The sequence below is a fragment of the Oryx dammah genome, unplaced genomic scaffold (genome assembly GCF_014754425.2).
Source record: "Oryx dammah isolate SB20612 unplaced genomic scaffold, SCBI_Odam_1.1 HiC_scaffold_2, whole genome shotgun sequence".
Lineage (NCBI taxonomy): Eukaryota > Metazoa > Chordata > Mammalia > Artiodactyla > Bovidae > Oryx > Oryx dammah.
In genome coordinates this window covers 182915803-182930092 of record NW_024070186.1, presented here as the reverse complement: position 1 = coordinate 182930092, position 14290 = coordinate 182915803, and the positions used below count along the sequence as shown (strand labels likewise).

Sequence of the window (14290 nt, the reverse complement as noted above, 5' to 3'; positions counted from 1 at the left end):
CGGTCTCCTGGGTCCCTGGCCCTTTTCCCTGCGTGACTGCAGCAGTGATAGACACAGAGCTTCACATGCAGGGGTGGGGCGAGGTGAGAGAGAGAAGAAAAGCAGGGTGGGAAGAGACGGGGGGTTGTGTGAGACAGAGAAAAGATTTAAGAGTCAAGACTCCTGCCTTCTGATGGCTAATTATACCACCAGCGGAATTTGTGCTCTTAGACACACCCTGCCCTTTGGGGGGGCCTCAGTCTTCCCATTTCTGAATGGGTTCCTTCCATAACTGAAGCAAGGGCTCCATGGGGGGAGATCTGGAGACAAAGGGGCATTAACCATCAGTCATTTCTCAGGACTGCTGCAAAGGAGCCCCAGTAGCAAAATGACTTGAACCCTTAGCTCTTAATGGACCCCATCTCTCATGGACAAAGAGGGCTTGCTATGTGCTGTGCTGGGCTACTGCTGTATGTATATCATCTGGTTTAATCTCCACAAATAATATTTGGATAGTACTATTATTATCCCCAGTTGATAAAGAGAATGAAGCTCAGGCTTGGAAAGATGAAGACATTTAGCCAAGTGGCAGAGGCAGAGGATTCACTCAGGTCTGCCAGATCCCACCTTATTTGTGATAGGCTGATTGTATGGAGGTGGAAGAAGACCCAAGAGATGTTGGTTGAATGAATGAAGGGGGCTGGTATGTGTGTGTGAAAGGAAATGAATTCAGAGCCTGAGGTTGAATGAGGGAGGAGGGGGAGAAGGAAGGAGTCTGAACCCACTTATTCGACAAATATTCCTTGGGCAACTATAGCATGCCAAGCCCTGTTCTGGGGCACCATGTGTACAGTCTGAACCGGACAATCTCTGTCACAAGAGGCTTACATTCTAGGGTGGTGGGGGACAGAAAGCGATCAAATAAGGAAACACACAGACAAGGTCATTCACATGGTGGTAAGTGCTGAGATGAAAATAAAACAGGGTAGCAGGGAGGAGGCAAGTTTTGTGGTTCTGGAGGGGTGCATGGAGACTGGGCCTGAGGCGTGACCACCCCTTCCTCTCCGGGGGGACTGCCCGCCCGCCCCCACAGACGCCCATGGTTCAGTGCCCACCGGGTCCCCGCCTGCCCCAGCATCCCCCGCGCGGCGAAGCCGGGTGCCCCGGGGAGTCTGGCCACCATGCCACCTCCTCTCCTCTTCCTCCTCCTCTTCCTTACCCCTGTAGGAGTCAGACCCGAGGATCCACGCCTAGTGGAGGCTAAAGGTATGTCCGGAGGGCAGAGGTGGATGGAAGTGTTGGAAATCTGGGTTCCGGCTGGGTGCCCTTGGCTGAGTCACTTATCCTCTCTGGGCCTCCATTTTGTTATCTGTAAAATCCAGGGGAGGATTGGAAGGACTCTGAGGACCCACTCCCTGCTGTGGGGATTGGGGGCTCCTCACCCAGAGTGAGGAGTGAAGGGGGCTGGGGGTTCCTTTCTCCCCGCTTCCACCCTGCCACCCCACCCTGTGTCTCTCTCTCTCTCCACAGAGGGAGGCAATGCTGTGCTGCCATGCCTCGAAGCTTCCTCGGCTGGTACCCCTGAACAACTGGCCTGGTTTCGGGGCTCCCAATCAACACCCTTCTTAGAGTTGACCCTAGGGTTACCAGGCCTGGGCATCCATGTGGGGCCTCTGGGCACCCTGAAGGAGCCCCAGGGAACCATGCTGTTCCTCTTCAATGTCTCCAAACATATGGGGGGCTTCTACCTGTGCCAGCCAGGCCCGCCTTCTGAGCAGGGCTGGCAGCCCGGCTGGACGGTCAGCGTGCAGGGCAGCGGTGAGGTCCGGGCTGGGGCAGGGAGGGCTGAGTGAGAAGAGGGAGGCCCACCAGAGATGGAGGAGGTCCAGCAGCTGAAATGAATGCGGAGGGAGGGGCCGGAGGGGCCGAGAGACAAGCTGGGAGCTAGTTTTAGGTGGCTTCTAAAACCCCCTGTGGCTTTATGACGTCAGCGCTGTGTGGCTCTGTGTTTTTCACTCTTTTCTCTGAGTCGCTCTTTCTCTGTCTCTCTCTGGGTCTTTGTGTCTGCCTTTCTGGGTCTCCGTATCTCTCTTCCTCTCCTGGATGTCTCTGTATTCTGGTTCTGGGTATCTTCCCAGGGAAACTGTTCCGGTGGAATGCTTCAGACCTCAATGACCCAAGCTGTGACCTGGGGAAGGGCCCCAGGCCCACTTCTGGTCACCCCACAAAGTCCCAGCTGCATGTGTGGGGCAGGGACCACTTTAAGGAGATCTCACACACAGACCTGGCCTGTGCTCCACCTAACAGCACATTGAACCAGAGTGACAACCGTGGTAAGGTGATGGGGGTGCCAGGAAGAGGGGGGAAGGTGACTGGGAACTGGATGATCTGCAGGGGAGGAGGACCCCCCACCCCAAGGATTACACCTTCCTAGCCGTGGCTCTCCCTGCCCCAGACCTCACTGTGGCCCCGGGCTCCACGCTCTTGCTATCCTGTGGGGCCTCCCGTACCTCCCTGGTCAGAGGCTCCGTCTCCTGGATCCACAAGCATCCCATGAAGCCTGAGGTCAAATTGCTGACCCTAAATGTGACCGAACATGCCCAGCTCAGAGAGATGTGGGTCATGGGCACCCTTGGGGGAAAGGTGGTTCTGTTACTGCCCGAAGCGACAGCTCAAGATGCTGACATCTATCGTTGTAACCACGGCAACAAGACCACCCAGATGCAGCTGAAGGTCACTGCCCAGTCAGGTAGAGTTTCTTCCAACTGTGGCTCATCTGAGTGGCTGGGACAGGGAGGGCTGGCTGAGGAGAGGGAAGAAATGGATGCTAGGCAACCTTGGCCCCTTGACCTGAGACCTAGTACCAGCCTCATCATCCCAAACTCCAACCTCTACACTGAACACCGACCCCAACTCTTTTCCTCTCTTGCTTCTGAGACACCCACTTTCCCCTGTCTTCTCCTACCACTGGTTATTTCTTCCCATAAACTTTGGGGGAGTTTTCCTCCCTCCTTCACGCCTCACTGTTGAAGCCCTGAGCCCTCTTCTTATGTCTGTCTACACTCCCACATCCTATCTGACTTCCTTTACTCCCATGCCTCTTTAGGCCACCATGCCTTGTGACTCAGTTTCAGGCTCCATCACACCCCACACCCAGCCAACACCTGGAATTGCCATTTGATATCCCATGGACAGTGCAAGCTCAACTTTTACAAAATCAAACTCGATAGTCTTCTGGGTGACCCTGTGTAAGTGAAAGACACCTGCCCACAGGCCCAAGCCAGGAACCTGGGCATCCTTCCTTTTTTCTTACCCGTCCATCAAATTGGTCATAATGTTCTGCCCATTCTGTCTGCCTTCATTCAATCCTACTGTGCTACTGCAACCACAACTCTCACACTCAACCTGAATTTTCCCTGCTAACTTAACCTCAGCACATGGCCACATCCCACCTCTAACCTTGTGAACCCCACGCTGCCCTTCACACTGACCATAGCTGTTCTTAGCTGCAGCAGGAAGCTGATCATCTTGCTCCTCTAAATCCTAACATAGCATCTGATGATAGTCATAGTTTGTCAATGGTTTGCTTGACAGATGCCGCTCCAGGCCCTGTGCGAGGTTCCGGGTCCTCAGAGGGAGGGAGGAGAGCCCTCCGTGTAGCTTGGGATGTTGAGGATCTATATCTGGCCAGGGTTTCTCAGACCTATGGCGCTTTGAGGAACTGAGGCTGAAAAGCAAGATGCCAGCCTGGGGTCTTCATCTCATAGCTCCTTCCCCCTACCAGTATGGCATTGGCTGCTGGAGACTGGTGTCTGGAAAGTCCCTGTTGTGACTTTAATTTATCTGATCTTCTGCCTGACTTCCCTGGTGGGTTTTCTTTATCTTCGAAGAGGTGAGTCTTGTTTGTCTTCCCAAGCCTTACCCCTCCTTCCTCAGGAGAGCCCACTCTGGCCAGTCTGACAACCATTTTCCCTCCCACACCTCCCCAACAGACCTCAGAGTCCCGCCCTCCCTCTTTTCCTACCTTCCCCAAACTACCCGAGCCCTTTGAAATTTAAACTCCTTTCTCCTCCAAGTTATCTCCCCAGCATCTCCCAAATCTTCACTCTTGAGTTTCTCCTCTGATCATTGCCCTTAACTCCCATCAGCCCTGATCCTGAGGAGGAAAAGAAAGCGAATGACAGATCCCACTAGAAGGTAATTATTCCAGTGCCCTCCAGGCTCTCACTCCTACACTTTCACTTTACGCTTTGCTCTCAGTTTCCTCTGCTCGTGGTGTCTTTTCTCCATCTCTATGGTTGAAATGCTGCCCAGCCTTCAAAGACCAGCACCAAAGCTACCTCCTCTGTGAAGTCCTCCTTGGATGATCACAGATCCCTCTGTAGGCTATGTCAGAAGCTGCTGCTGCTAAGTCGCTTCACTTTGTCAGAAGAGAGGTGCTAACTAATAAGTGATCACACTTTATTTTTTTTTTTGCTTCACTGGGTCTTAGTTCAGGCACGCAGGATCCTTGATCTTCCCTGCTGCATGCGGAATCTTTAGTGGTGGCATGCATACTCTTGGTTACAACATGTGGGATCTAGTTCCCCAATCAGGGATGGAACCTACCTCCCTGCACTGGGAGCACGTCTTAGCCACCGGACCACCAGGGAAGTTTCAACAAGTGACCACGTTTTAACCTCTAAGGGTTTAGCCTGAATCTTTTTTAAAAATAGTTCTATTTATTTATTTTTGGCTGTGCTGGGTCTTCATTGCTTTGCAGGCTTTTCTCTAGCTGCGGAGAGTGGGCGCTACTCTCTAGTTGTGGTGCCCGGGCTTCTTTTTGCGGTGGCTTCTCGTTATGGAGCACTGGCTCTAGGCTGAGCAAGCTTCAGTAGTTGTAGCGCGAAGACTTAGTAGTTGGGGGCTCTAGAGCACAGACTCCATAGTTGTGGCGCACAGGCTCAGTTGCGGCATGTGGGATCTTCCAGGATCAGGGATCAAACCAGTGTCTCCTGCATTGGCAGGCTTATTCTTTACCATTGAGCCACCAGGGAAGCCTAGCCTGAATCTTGAGGCTTGGCCTCAAGTGCAACTCCCTTTTTCTCCCCGAGGTTCTTCAAAGTGACGCCTCCCCCGGGAAACGGGGCCAACAACCAGTACGGAAACATGCTTTCCCTCTCCATGCCCCACTCTGGCACGGGTAGGTACCTGACCCAGAGCGGGCATCCCACCCATTTTCCTCCAATCTCCTGAGCTCCAAGTCTTCCCGAACCCAGAGCGCGCCCCCAGTGAAGAGCCCGCCCCCGCGACGCTGAGACCACCCACATCTGAGACCCGCCCCCAGGACTAAGGCCCGCCCCCCAGAACTTATATCCCCGCCCCCAGGACTCGAGACCCTAAGTCTGGTTGCGAGAGCAGAACCTCGCCTCTGTATTTAGGTCCCGCCTCTGCCCTCGCTCAAGGCTGGGTACCAAGACGCGGAGTCCTTCAGCAGGGCCTGGAAGCATCCTCCGCCCGTAGCCCTGACCGCCTCCATCTCTTCTCACCCGCCAGGACGCGCCCTGCGGTGGGCTGCGGGCCTCGGAGCCGCCGCGCCGTCCTATGGAAATCCGCGCAGCGACCTCCAGGAGGCCAGAGCCGCGGGGTCCCGGAGCCCGCCAGGAACTGGTGATTGATGGGGGTGGTGATTACTCACATGAGAGGTGTCGGAACGGTCTGGGATAGGAACAGTGGACTGGGGCCTAGAGGAGGGGGGCGCCCGTGACCCGGTTCCCACCTCCATCCCCGAACCCCAGGCCCAGAAGAAGAGGAAGGGGAGGCCTACGAGGAGCCGGACAGTGAAGAGGGCTCCGAGTTTTACGAGAACGACTCCAACCTTGAGCAGGACCAACTCTCCCAGGGTAAGACTGCCCTCCCCCAACCTCAGCTCGTCGGGGCCGTGGGCTGTGGGCCGTCGTTGGATGCCTCTCCTTTCCCACCAGATGGCAGCGGCTATGAGAACCCTGAGGACGGGAGTTTGGATCCTCAGGATGAAGACTCCTTCTCTAACGGTAATCTGGAGACCTCGTGGGGCCTCGGAGACTCGGGAGAACCCACGGGGCTGGGAATCCCCTACAGGACGGAGTGGTCCCTGGAGTTCTCTTTTTCCTGCAGGAGCTGAGTCTTATGAGAATGAAGATGAAGAACTGGCCCCGACCGTCACCAGGACAACAGGTGTGTGTGAGGATGGTCATGTTCCTGTGGGGTGGGTGGGTGTGTGTGTGACCCAAAAGCCAGAAATGACTTCCCTCTTCCTTCTCCAGACTTGCTGAGCCCCCATGGATCAGCCTGGGACCCCAGCAGGGAGGCAACCTCCCTTGGTGAGAAGTGCTTGGGACCTGCCTGTCTTGCCCAGATTGGGTTGATGTGGCCTTGGCTCTGAAATCAGGCCCCACCTTGACCTTGGCTCTGACCCCAAACCCAGGCCCAATCCTGACCTTAGACTGGACTCCTAACCCTAACTTCAGCACTGACCCCACGGCCTATCCTGACCCCCAGTATCCACCCCCATCCCTCACTATCAACAGCAGTCCCAGTCTCAATGCACTTCCAGCCTGGACTTTGACCTCCAGCTCACCCCAGCCCCAGTGCAGACCTCAGCTTTGACCCAAGCTCTCTCTACAACCTCCTGACAACTCTGACTCTGACTCCTTCCAATTCTGTTCTTAACTTTTTCTCTGACCATGAATGTAATCTAACCCACATGTGACCAAACCTTACAATGAACAAGGGCCCAGAACCTGGTGCTAACCCTTCCTAGCACAATATTGCTCAAGTCCCTAAGAGCCCCCTCCATATCTTAGGCTGTACTTTCCTTCCCCAAGTCCCCAGGATGGCTCCTAGGCCTCCAACTCTCTGTGCCCTGCCCACACAGGGTCCCAATCCTATGAGGATATGAGAGGGATCTTATATGCAGCTCCCCAGCTCCGCTTCATTCGAGCCCAACCTGGTGCCAATCATGAGGAAGGTAGGTGCATCTTCTGCCACCTCCTGTGGTCCACCGAGACTTCCTCCCTCTTGGCTGACTTCAGGCTCTACTTCCATCTTACTCCTTCCTTGTTCTGACCAGATGCAGACTCTTATGAGAACATGGACAATCCCGATGGACCAGAACCGGCATGGGGAGGAGGGGCTCGAATGGGGTGGAGCACAAGGTGACTCCCTTCAGGTGAGCTGGGAACTGCCCTCCAAGGATGCGAAAGGAGGGAGGTGAAAAGGGATGGAAGTGGGGTGCTGGCTGCTGGACCCATTTTCCATCAGCCTTTCTTCTGCATAGCCTGGGCCTCTCCAGGGCCCTGAGGTCCTCACCCGATTTTGAAATCTGGGACCCCAAGAAGACAGTGTCAGCTCTGGAGCGAAGTTATGTCAACCTTTGGATGCACATAACTCTGTGTGTGTGTGTGTGTGTGTGTGTGTGTGTACTTCAGCCCCCTTTGCACTCCCCAAATAAACTGTGTGTGTCTGTGTGCTTAGTCGCTCAGTCATGCCTGACTCTTTTCAACTCCATGGACTGTAGCCCGCCAGGCTCCTCTTTTCATGGGATATCCCAGACAAGAATATTGAAGTGGGTGGCCATTTTTCTCCTCCAGGGAATCTTCCCGACCCAGGGATCGAACCCATGTCTCCTGTGTCTCCTGCATCGGCAGGCAGATTCTTTATCACTGAGCCACCTGGGAAGCCCAAACTCAGTGAGCTCTTCCAATCCTGGGACATAGTACCCTTGTGTGGGAGGGGAAGGGAAGATGCGAACACTTGTGCTCCCAGCCCCTCTGGAATCCAGCGAGAACTGTGTCTTGGGGACCACAGGGCCTTTTCCCCCATGACTTGGCTTGCACTCATCTCCCTTACTTGCCTGCCATTCCCGCCATTCAGGCATTCAATCATGGTTCATTCAACAGTCGTATGAGGGGCGCCGACTGAAGAGGAAGCAATCCAGGAATTGGCAGTCATCACTTCCATTTATTATTTTATGTATTTGGCTGTGGTGGGTCTTAGTTGCAGCACTCCAGATCTGCAGCCTTGGATGCGGCATGTGGGCTCTTCAGCTTTGGCATTTTCCCCGTCTGCTATGTAGGCTCTTCATTGCGGAGCACGGGCTTCTCCTGTTGCAGAGCATGGGCTCTAAAGGGTTCAGTCTTTGCAGCACATGGCTCTCTTTAGTTGTGGCATGTGGGCTTAGTTGTCCATGGCATGTAGGATCTTAGTTCACTGACCAGGGCTCGAACTCTGGTCCCCTGCTTTGGGAGCACAGAGTCTTAGCCATAGGGAAGTCCCATCACTGTTAGTTACTGAGTGTCTACTATAGTCTGACATCAATGAATGCATTTAATCTTTCCAATCACCTCACAAGATTATTGAGCTCTTATGTGCCAAGACTGTATAAAAGTATTTTATATTTATTACATGTGTATGTATGTTTATGTATATTAACTCATTTTGCCTTCACGAACAACCTTATTTCATAGATGAGGAAACTGAGGCAGAGACACTAAATTACATGCTCAAGGCTTGCCTAGTTAGTAAAGATTGGGGTCAGGACTTGAACTCTGGCAGTCTAATTCCAGAACCTATATCATTCTTGACACCCTCCCTTCCTAAGTGCAGTTTTGTAGATGACAAACTGAGAGTCAGAGAGGCCAGGTCACATGACTAGCACTTCACAGAGCTGAATCCAGAAACCTGGCTCCTGTTCTATTACCTGGTAAACTGCCTGTGATGTAAACCACAGACACAAAGACTTCAGAACTAAAAGTCTCCAGGCTCTGAAACTACGATGTAGCAAGCTCCACCACACCCAGATTCCTGTCTCAAGCAAAGATGGGCTCGGTCATTGACAGTTTTGGTATCTTCTGCCTGGCCGCCCCAGCTCCAGTGCTCTTCTGAAAATTGGTATCTGAATCCTAGTCCCTCTCCTGCTCTCTATAAGGCTGCCTAGACTTTTTCAATACCCACATTTTTATTTCTAGAGTTCATTTTCTTTTTCAATTAAACTTTTTGTTTTGTATTGGAGTATAGCTGATTAACAATGTTGTAATCGTTTCAGGTAGACAGCAAAGGGACTCAGCCATACATCTTTTTTTTTTTTTTTAATTTTTTGTTGCACTGGGTCTTTGTTGCTGCCAGCAGGCTTTCTCTAGTTGCGGTGAGAGGGGCTACTCTTCGTGGGGGTGTGTAGGCTTCTCATTGCAGTGGCTTCTCTTGTTGCAGAGAACAGAGCTCTAGGGTGCATGGGCTTAGTTGCTCTGTGGCATGTGGAATCTTTCTGGACCAGGGATCGAATCCATGTCCCTTGCATTTTCAGGGGGATTCTCAACCACCTTAACCACAAGGGAAGTCCTAGAATTCCTTTTATTAATACTCCAGTTCTTCATAATGTCCTATGTTTATTGTTGAGACTCTGTTCTTTCTTGTCTCTGAAACTTTAAAACTTACTTTTCCCCTGGTGGCTCAGACGTTAAGAATCTGCCTGCAATGCAGGAGACCCGAGTTTGATCCCTGAGTTGGAAAGATCCCCTGGAGTAGGAAATAGCAACCCACTCCAGTATTCTTGCCTAGAGAGTTCCATGGACAGAGGAGCCTGGCAGGCTATAGTCCATGGGGTTGCGGTGTCGGGCACTACGAAGCAACTAACACTTTGATTTTAGCTATTTTAATATACCTTCCTCATAGGATGATGTATCAGGCATAGTTCTAATATTAATAAATGCTTTACAAGTAGCATCTCGTTTTATCTTTATGACAATCCTATGAGGAAGGTAAACTAAAGTTATTATTGCCTTAAAGCCGAGAAGACTGAGGCACAGAGAAATTAAATACTTTAATTGCTAACTGACTTTAAGTAACTTACTCAAAATCACTGACCCTCAGTGTTCCCAGTTATAAAGTAGGATTAGGGAGGAGGTGATTACTGTCATCTGTACATGGCGATGTCACCATGGAAGCATTCTTTGTTTCTCCTGCAGGAGTCCTCTGAGTTCCGTGGGCCCCACTCACATCTCCTGGGGCCAGCTTGATTTGGCTTCTGCCATAGTTTTACAGGCTACACAGGTTTCTTATCATTTTGTTCAGAGCAAGCTTTTACCCTAGAGGTTTGGTCTGAATCCAAACCCATATTCCGATGGCTCTGGGAATTCTGATGACTTTTTCCAAGCTGTATCCCAAGGTTTGTGGATGGATTTTTTTCCCCCTCTGTCTTCTGTGCCCAGGACATACAGTCTTTTCTCAGCTCCCAGCTTTGTGCAGGGGGCTTAGTTTCAGCTCGCTGCTCTTCCTGAAACTGCAAACTTGACCTCTGTCCCCATGTGGTCATTAAAACTCCAATCTTAGGGACCCTAGCATTCCAGTGGTCTTCTGTTTCACTGCTGTGACTGATTTCCTTCTTGATTTCTAGCACTGGGAAAATTCTGTCCTGCATTTGAGCTCAGGTATGTACTAAGAGAAAGAACAGAAAGAAAGTGATGCTTCCTGTTATATTTGCATAGTGTATATTTGGAGTGTGGGGGTTGGGAAATGAACCTTCAGCATTTCCTTAGGGCTTCCATCTTGGACACAGTCCATGTGGCAAAAAATAAAATAAAATTCCCACATCCAGCTCAAGATTCACCCTCTCCCTACCTTATCCTTCAACTAATATAAACTTTCCATATTGCCATAGTCCCCAGCATTCTCTATTGCCTCTCACCCAGCGTGCTTCATTATGTAGGTTTCCTGTCTATGCCTGAAGCATGTAAATTTGTGACTCCTGGTGAAAACATCCTTCCTCCTTGAGGGTGAATTCAGGTCTGGGTCTTCTCTGTGCCTCTGATACCCAATCAGAGGATGGCAAAGATGAAGAAATGAGTGGGAAAGGAGGAGTGAATGAAGGACTCTGGCAAGTCCTGAGATTTGGGGGACAAAAGTAGGAGTCTTGTGAGCTCGGTTACCTGGGGAATGCTTGGGGGAAGAGAGGAACCAAGGTGTGCCAACTCCAGCCCAGTGCTCTGGAATCAGACTACCTAGGTTTGATCCCAGATCCACTCTATTCTGACTGTGTGACTCAAGCTCTCTGTGCTGCAGTTTCCTGGTCTGTAAAATAACCATCGTAATGATAGCTACATTAATGAGCCTTACGTGAAATATGAAGCATGTGACGGTGGCATAGTAGTCACTCGAACACTGGTTATTTTTACTATTATTTTTAAAATATGTATTTAATAATTTGGCTGTGCTGAGCCTTAGCTGTGGTGCACAGGATCTTTGATCTTTGTTGCACCATGAGGAATCTTAGTTGGGGCACTTGGGGGTCTAGTTCTCTGACCAGGGATTGAAACCTGGCCCCCTGCATAGAGAGCATGGGGTCTTAACCACTGGATCACCAGGGAGGTCCTAGCTATTATAATTATTTGGCATTTATTAAGGGCCTCTGTGTCCCAAGAGCCAGAGGCCACCCAGAACATTTGGGTCACGACTTCCTCCAGCGTAGGGACCTGCTCAGAAGACGGCCACGCTCCAGAGTTTCCCAACTTCCCACCCCATCATCTGTTTCTTTGGCAGGTACTGGACCACTTATATCTCGTGAACAGGATTTAGGGAGACAGGCTTGAGGGAAATTTCAGGCCCTCAGAGTCACCCCTAGTTTGCAGGAGCCTCTCAGGTAGGGAGGGGCTTCCCAGGTGACACAGTAATAAAGAATCCGCCTGCCAATGCAGGAGACACAAGAGACGTGGGTTCAATCCCTGGGTTGGGAAGATCCTCTGGAGGAGAAAATGGCAACTTGCTCCAGTATTCTTGCCTGGGAAATCCCATGGACGGAGGAGCCTGGCGGGCTACAGTCCATGGGGTCGCAAAGAGTTGGACACGACAGAGGCTGAGCGTGCTCAGGTAGGGACCAAGGTGGCAGAAAGACTTTTGATGCAGTCTCTATTCTTCCAGCTTTGCTGCAAAAAGATGATTTCCTGGGAGTGGGAAGTCCTTGGCGTCCACACTGCCAGAGCCAGTCTTTGTCCCTTGGGAAACAGCCCCACCTGCTGGGCCTGTGTGACTTCAGTCTTGACTTTGGCTGAGTCTATTTGGAGGACTTAAGATGTTGGGCTAACTTGAGGTGTATGTGTAGTGGATATCAGTGTGGTAGAAGAGGGGGATGGGATAGGACGTGGGTGGATGTCAAGATGCTGTATTGGATGGGTGTGTGAAGCACAAGCCACGTGAACCCTATGTGTGTGAGAGACAGGTGGAATTGGCATATACTGGGTGGGCGTTCTGTGTGAAATATGGTATGGCATGTATAGTGTGAGGTGTCAGGGGTTTGAAAATTAATAAAGAGAACCCTCACTAAAATGCTCCCCTGGTGGCTCAGAGGGTAAAGCGTCTGCCTGCAATGCTGGAGACCCAGGTTTGATCCCTGGGTCAGGAAGATCCCCTGGAGAAGGAAATGGCAACCCACTCCAGTATTCTTGCCTGGAGAATCCCATGGACAGAGGAGCCTGGTGGGCTACAGTCCACGGGGTCGCAAAGGGTCGGACACGACTAAGCGACTTCACTTTCACCAAAATGCAGTTGAAGGGGATGCTTTCATCAATTACAGGGACTGTTGCCAGGTGAAGACACTCATCATCAATTACAGAAAGAACTGTCAGTTACAGACCCTAATGGAAGAACCATGAACCGGAAAGAATCATCAGTTACAGGTCCCAAGAGGAAAAGATGGACATTTCATCTCCTAGAAAAACCATTACCCTAGCAACTCGAACAGTGAGAAACCATCATTACCCTGAACTCTTACTTTTCTCCAGTGGACATTCCTTCAAAACAACTCCTCCCAATGTCTTCCCTTTTTTCCCTATACAATAACCTCTGTTTGTTGGCCTTGCCTATGGCTTTTGGTATAACTTCCTTGTTCTCTGCTATTCCTGAATAAATCTGTTCTTGCTGGTAAAAATAACTGACTTTGGTTTTGTTTGTCTTTTTGGCTGTGCCACTCCCCTTGAGGGATCTCTAACCAGGGATTGAACCCCAGCCCTTGGCAGTGAAAGCGAGGAGTCCTAACCACTGGACTGCCGGGGAATTCTCTACAATAACTGACTTTTATTTAGGTCAACAAGTGTCATGCGATTGGAGGCAATGTAGGAGGTGTGACATGCAGGAGGGGGTGTGTCTGTGCTGTGTGTTTTGGGGTGCGTCTGGTACAGGAGTTGTGAATACTGTCGTGTGTGGAGGGTAGGGAACCTCTGAGGGACGCAGTGTCATTGCTGGGTTGGTTGGGAAAATATAATGAAAAAACAAAACCTTCTTCCAACCCAGAAAGCCTCCCTACAGAGGTGGTAGAGACAGAAAACCATTTTATTATTAAATAAGCATTAAACAGAATGTGATGCATGTCACAGGCAGTCCCCTAAGGGACTGACTGCAAAAGCCGAAAGAAATCTCACACTTTTGTATAAGCCAAGCAGGTATAACCCATTATCCTCTTTTCAAGATAAATATTCAAAACCGTATCCTGTTTCAAATGACTAGACCTCAAGAAGGGGACTTGACTTCACCTTTAAGACATACGTAGTAGATCACCCTTTCTCATGGCGATTGGCTTTGATCCAAGGGTGAAACAAGCTTCTAGCATCTTTCAGATGGTAGGTGGTTTTGTATATTGCAGGAGAGCTTCTACAAGTTAGGCTGTTAGTCTCCCGTTGGAGCTGGAGCTATTTCCCCTGACACTTGGCTTTCAAAAAGATGGCTCCAGAACTTATTTACAGAACAGAAACAGACTCACAGAAGAAAAAAACAAGTTCATGGTTACCAAAGGGGAAAGGATGCGGGGTGGGTTGGGATCAATTAGGAGTTTGGGATTAGCAGATACAATTACTATATATAAAATAAATAAACAACAAAGTCCTATTGTATAGCACAGAGGACTACAATCACTATCTTGTAATAAAGTCTAATGGAAAAGAATTTGAAAAAGAAAATATATATAAAACTGAATCAAGGACTTCCCTGGTGGCACAGTGGATGAGTCTGCCTGCGTAGGGGACATGAGTTTGATTCCTGGTCTGGGAAGATTCCACATGCCCCGGAACAATTAAGCCTGTGCACCACAAATACTGATTCCATGAAGCCCACGCCTAGAGTCTGTGCTCTACAAGAGAAGTCACCCCAGTGAGAAGTCTAGGCACCACAAATGAAGAGTAGCCGCCAGCCCCCCTCCCCGCACTGCAACTAAAGAAAGCCCGCACAAAGCAAGGAAGACCCAGTCCAACCAAAAATAAATAAATAAATAAAATAAAATGTTGATGTAAAAAAAGCTAACCTTAAAAAA

At 50.5% G+C, this 14290-nt stretch overlaps 1 protein-coding gene across 3 annotated transcripts; it reads left to right on the top strand.

Annotated features, from left to right (window-relative positions):
• Positions 1 to 1133: 1133 nt before the first annotated feature.
• On the top strand, positions 1134 to 12916 carry CD19 (CD19 molecule). 3 transcript variants are annotated; one of them, XM_040258952.1, is made up of 15 exons: positions 1134 to 1245; positions 1510 to 1797; positions 2118 to 2312; positions 2435 to 2728; positions 3764 to 3871; positions 4128 to 4176; positions 5073 to 5161; positions 5515 to 5628; positions 5757 to 5861; positions 5943 to 6011; positions 6115 to 6174; positions 6264 to 6320; positions 6875 to 6967; positions 7070 to 7168; positions 7277 to 7470. In XM_040258952.1, exons 1-14 carry the CDS (start codon positions 1161 to 1163, stop codon positions 7156 to 7158), a joined length of 1695 nt encoding a protein of 564 aa, XP_040114886.1. In that variant the 5' UTR covers positions 1134 to 1160; the 3' UTR covers positions 7159 to 7168; positions 7277 to 7470. The 3 variants fall into 3 exon arrangements, with proteins under 3 accessions (XP_040114886.1, XP_040114878.1, XP_040114869.1); XM_040258944.1 differs by lacking the exons at positions 1134 to 1245; positions 1510 to 1797; positions 7277 to 7470 and adding an exon at positions 12563 to 12916 and having other exon boundaries at positions 1834 to 2312; XM_040258935.1 differs by lacking the exons at positions 1134 to 1245; positions 1510 to 1797 and having other exon boundaries at positions 1834 to 2312; positions 7292 to 7470.
• Positions 12917 to 14290: the final 1374 nt, after the last annotated feature.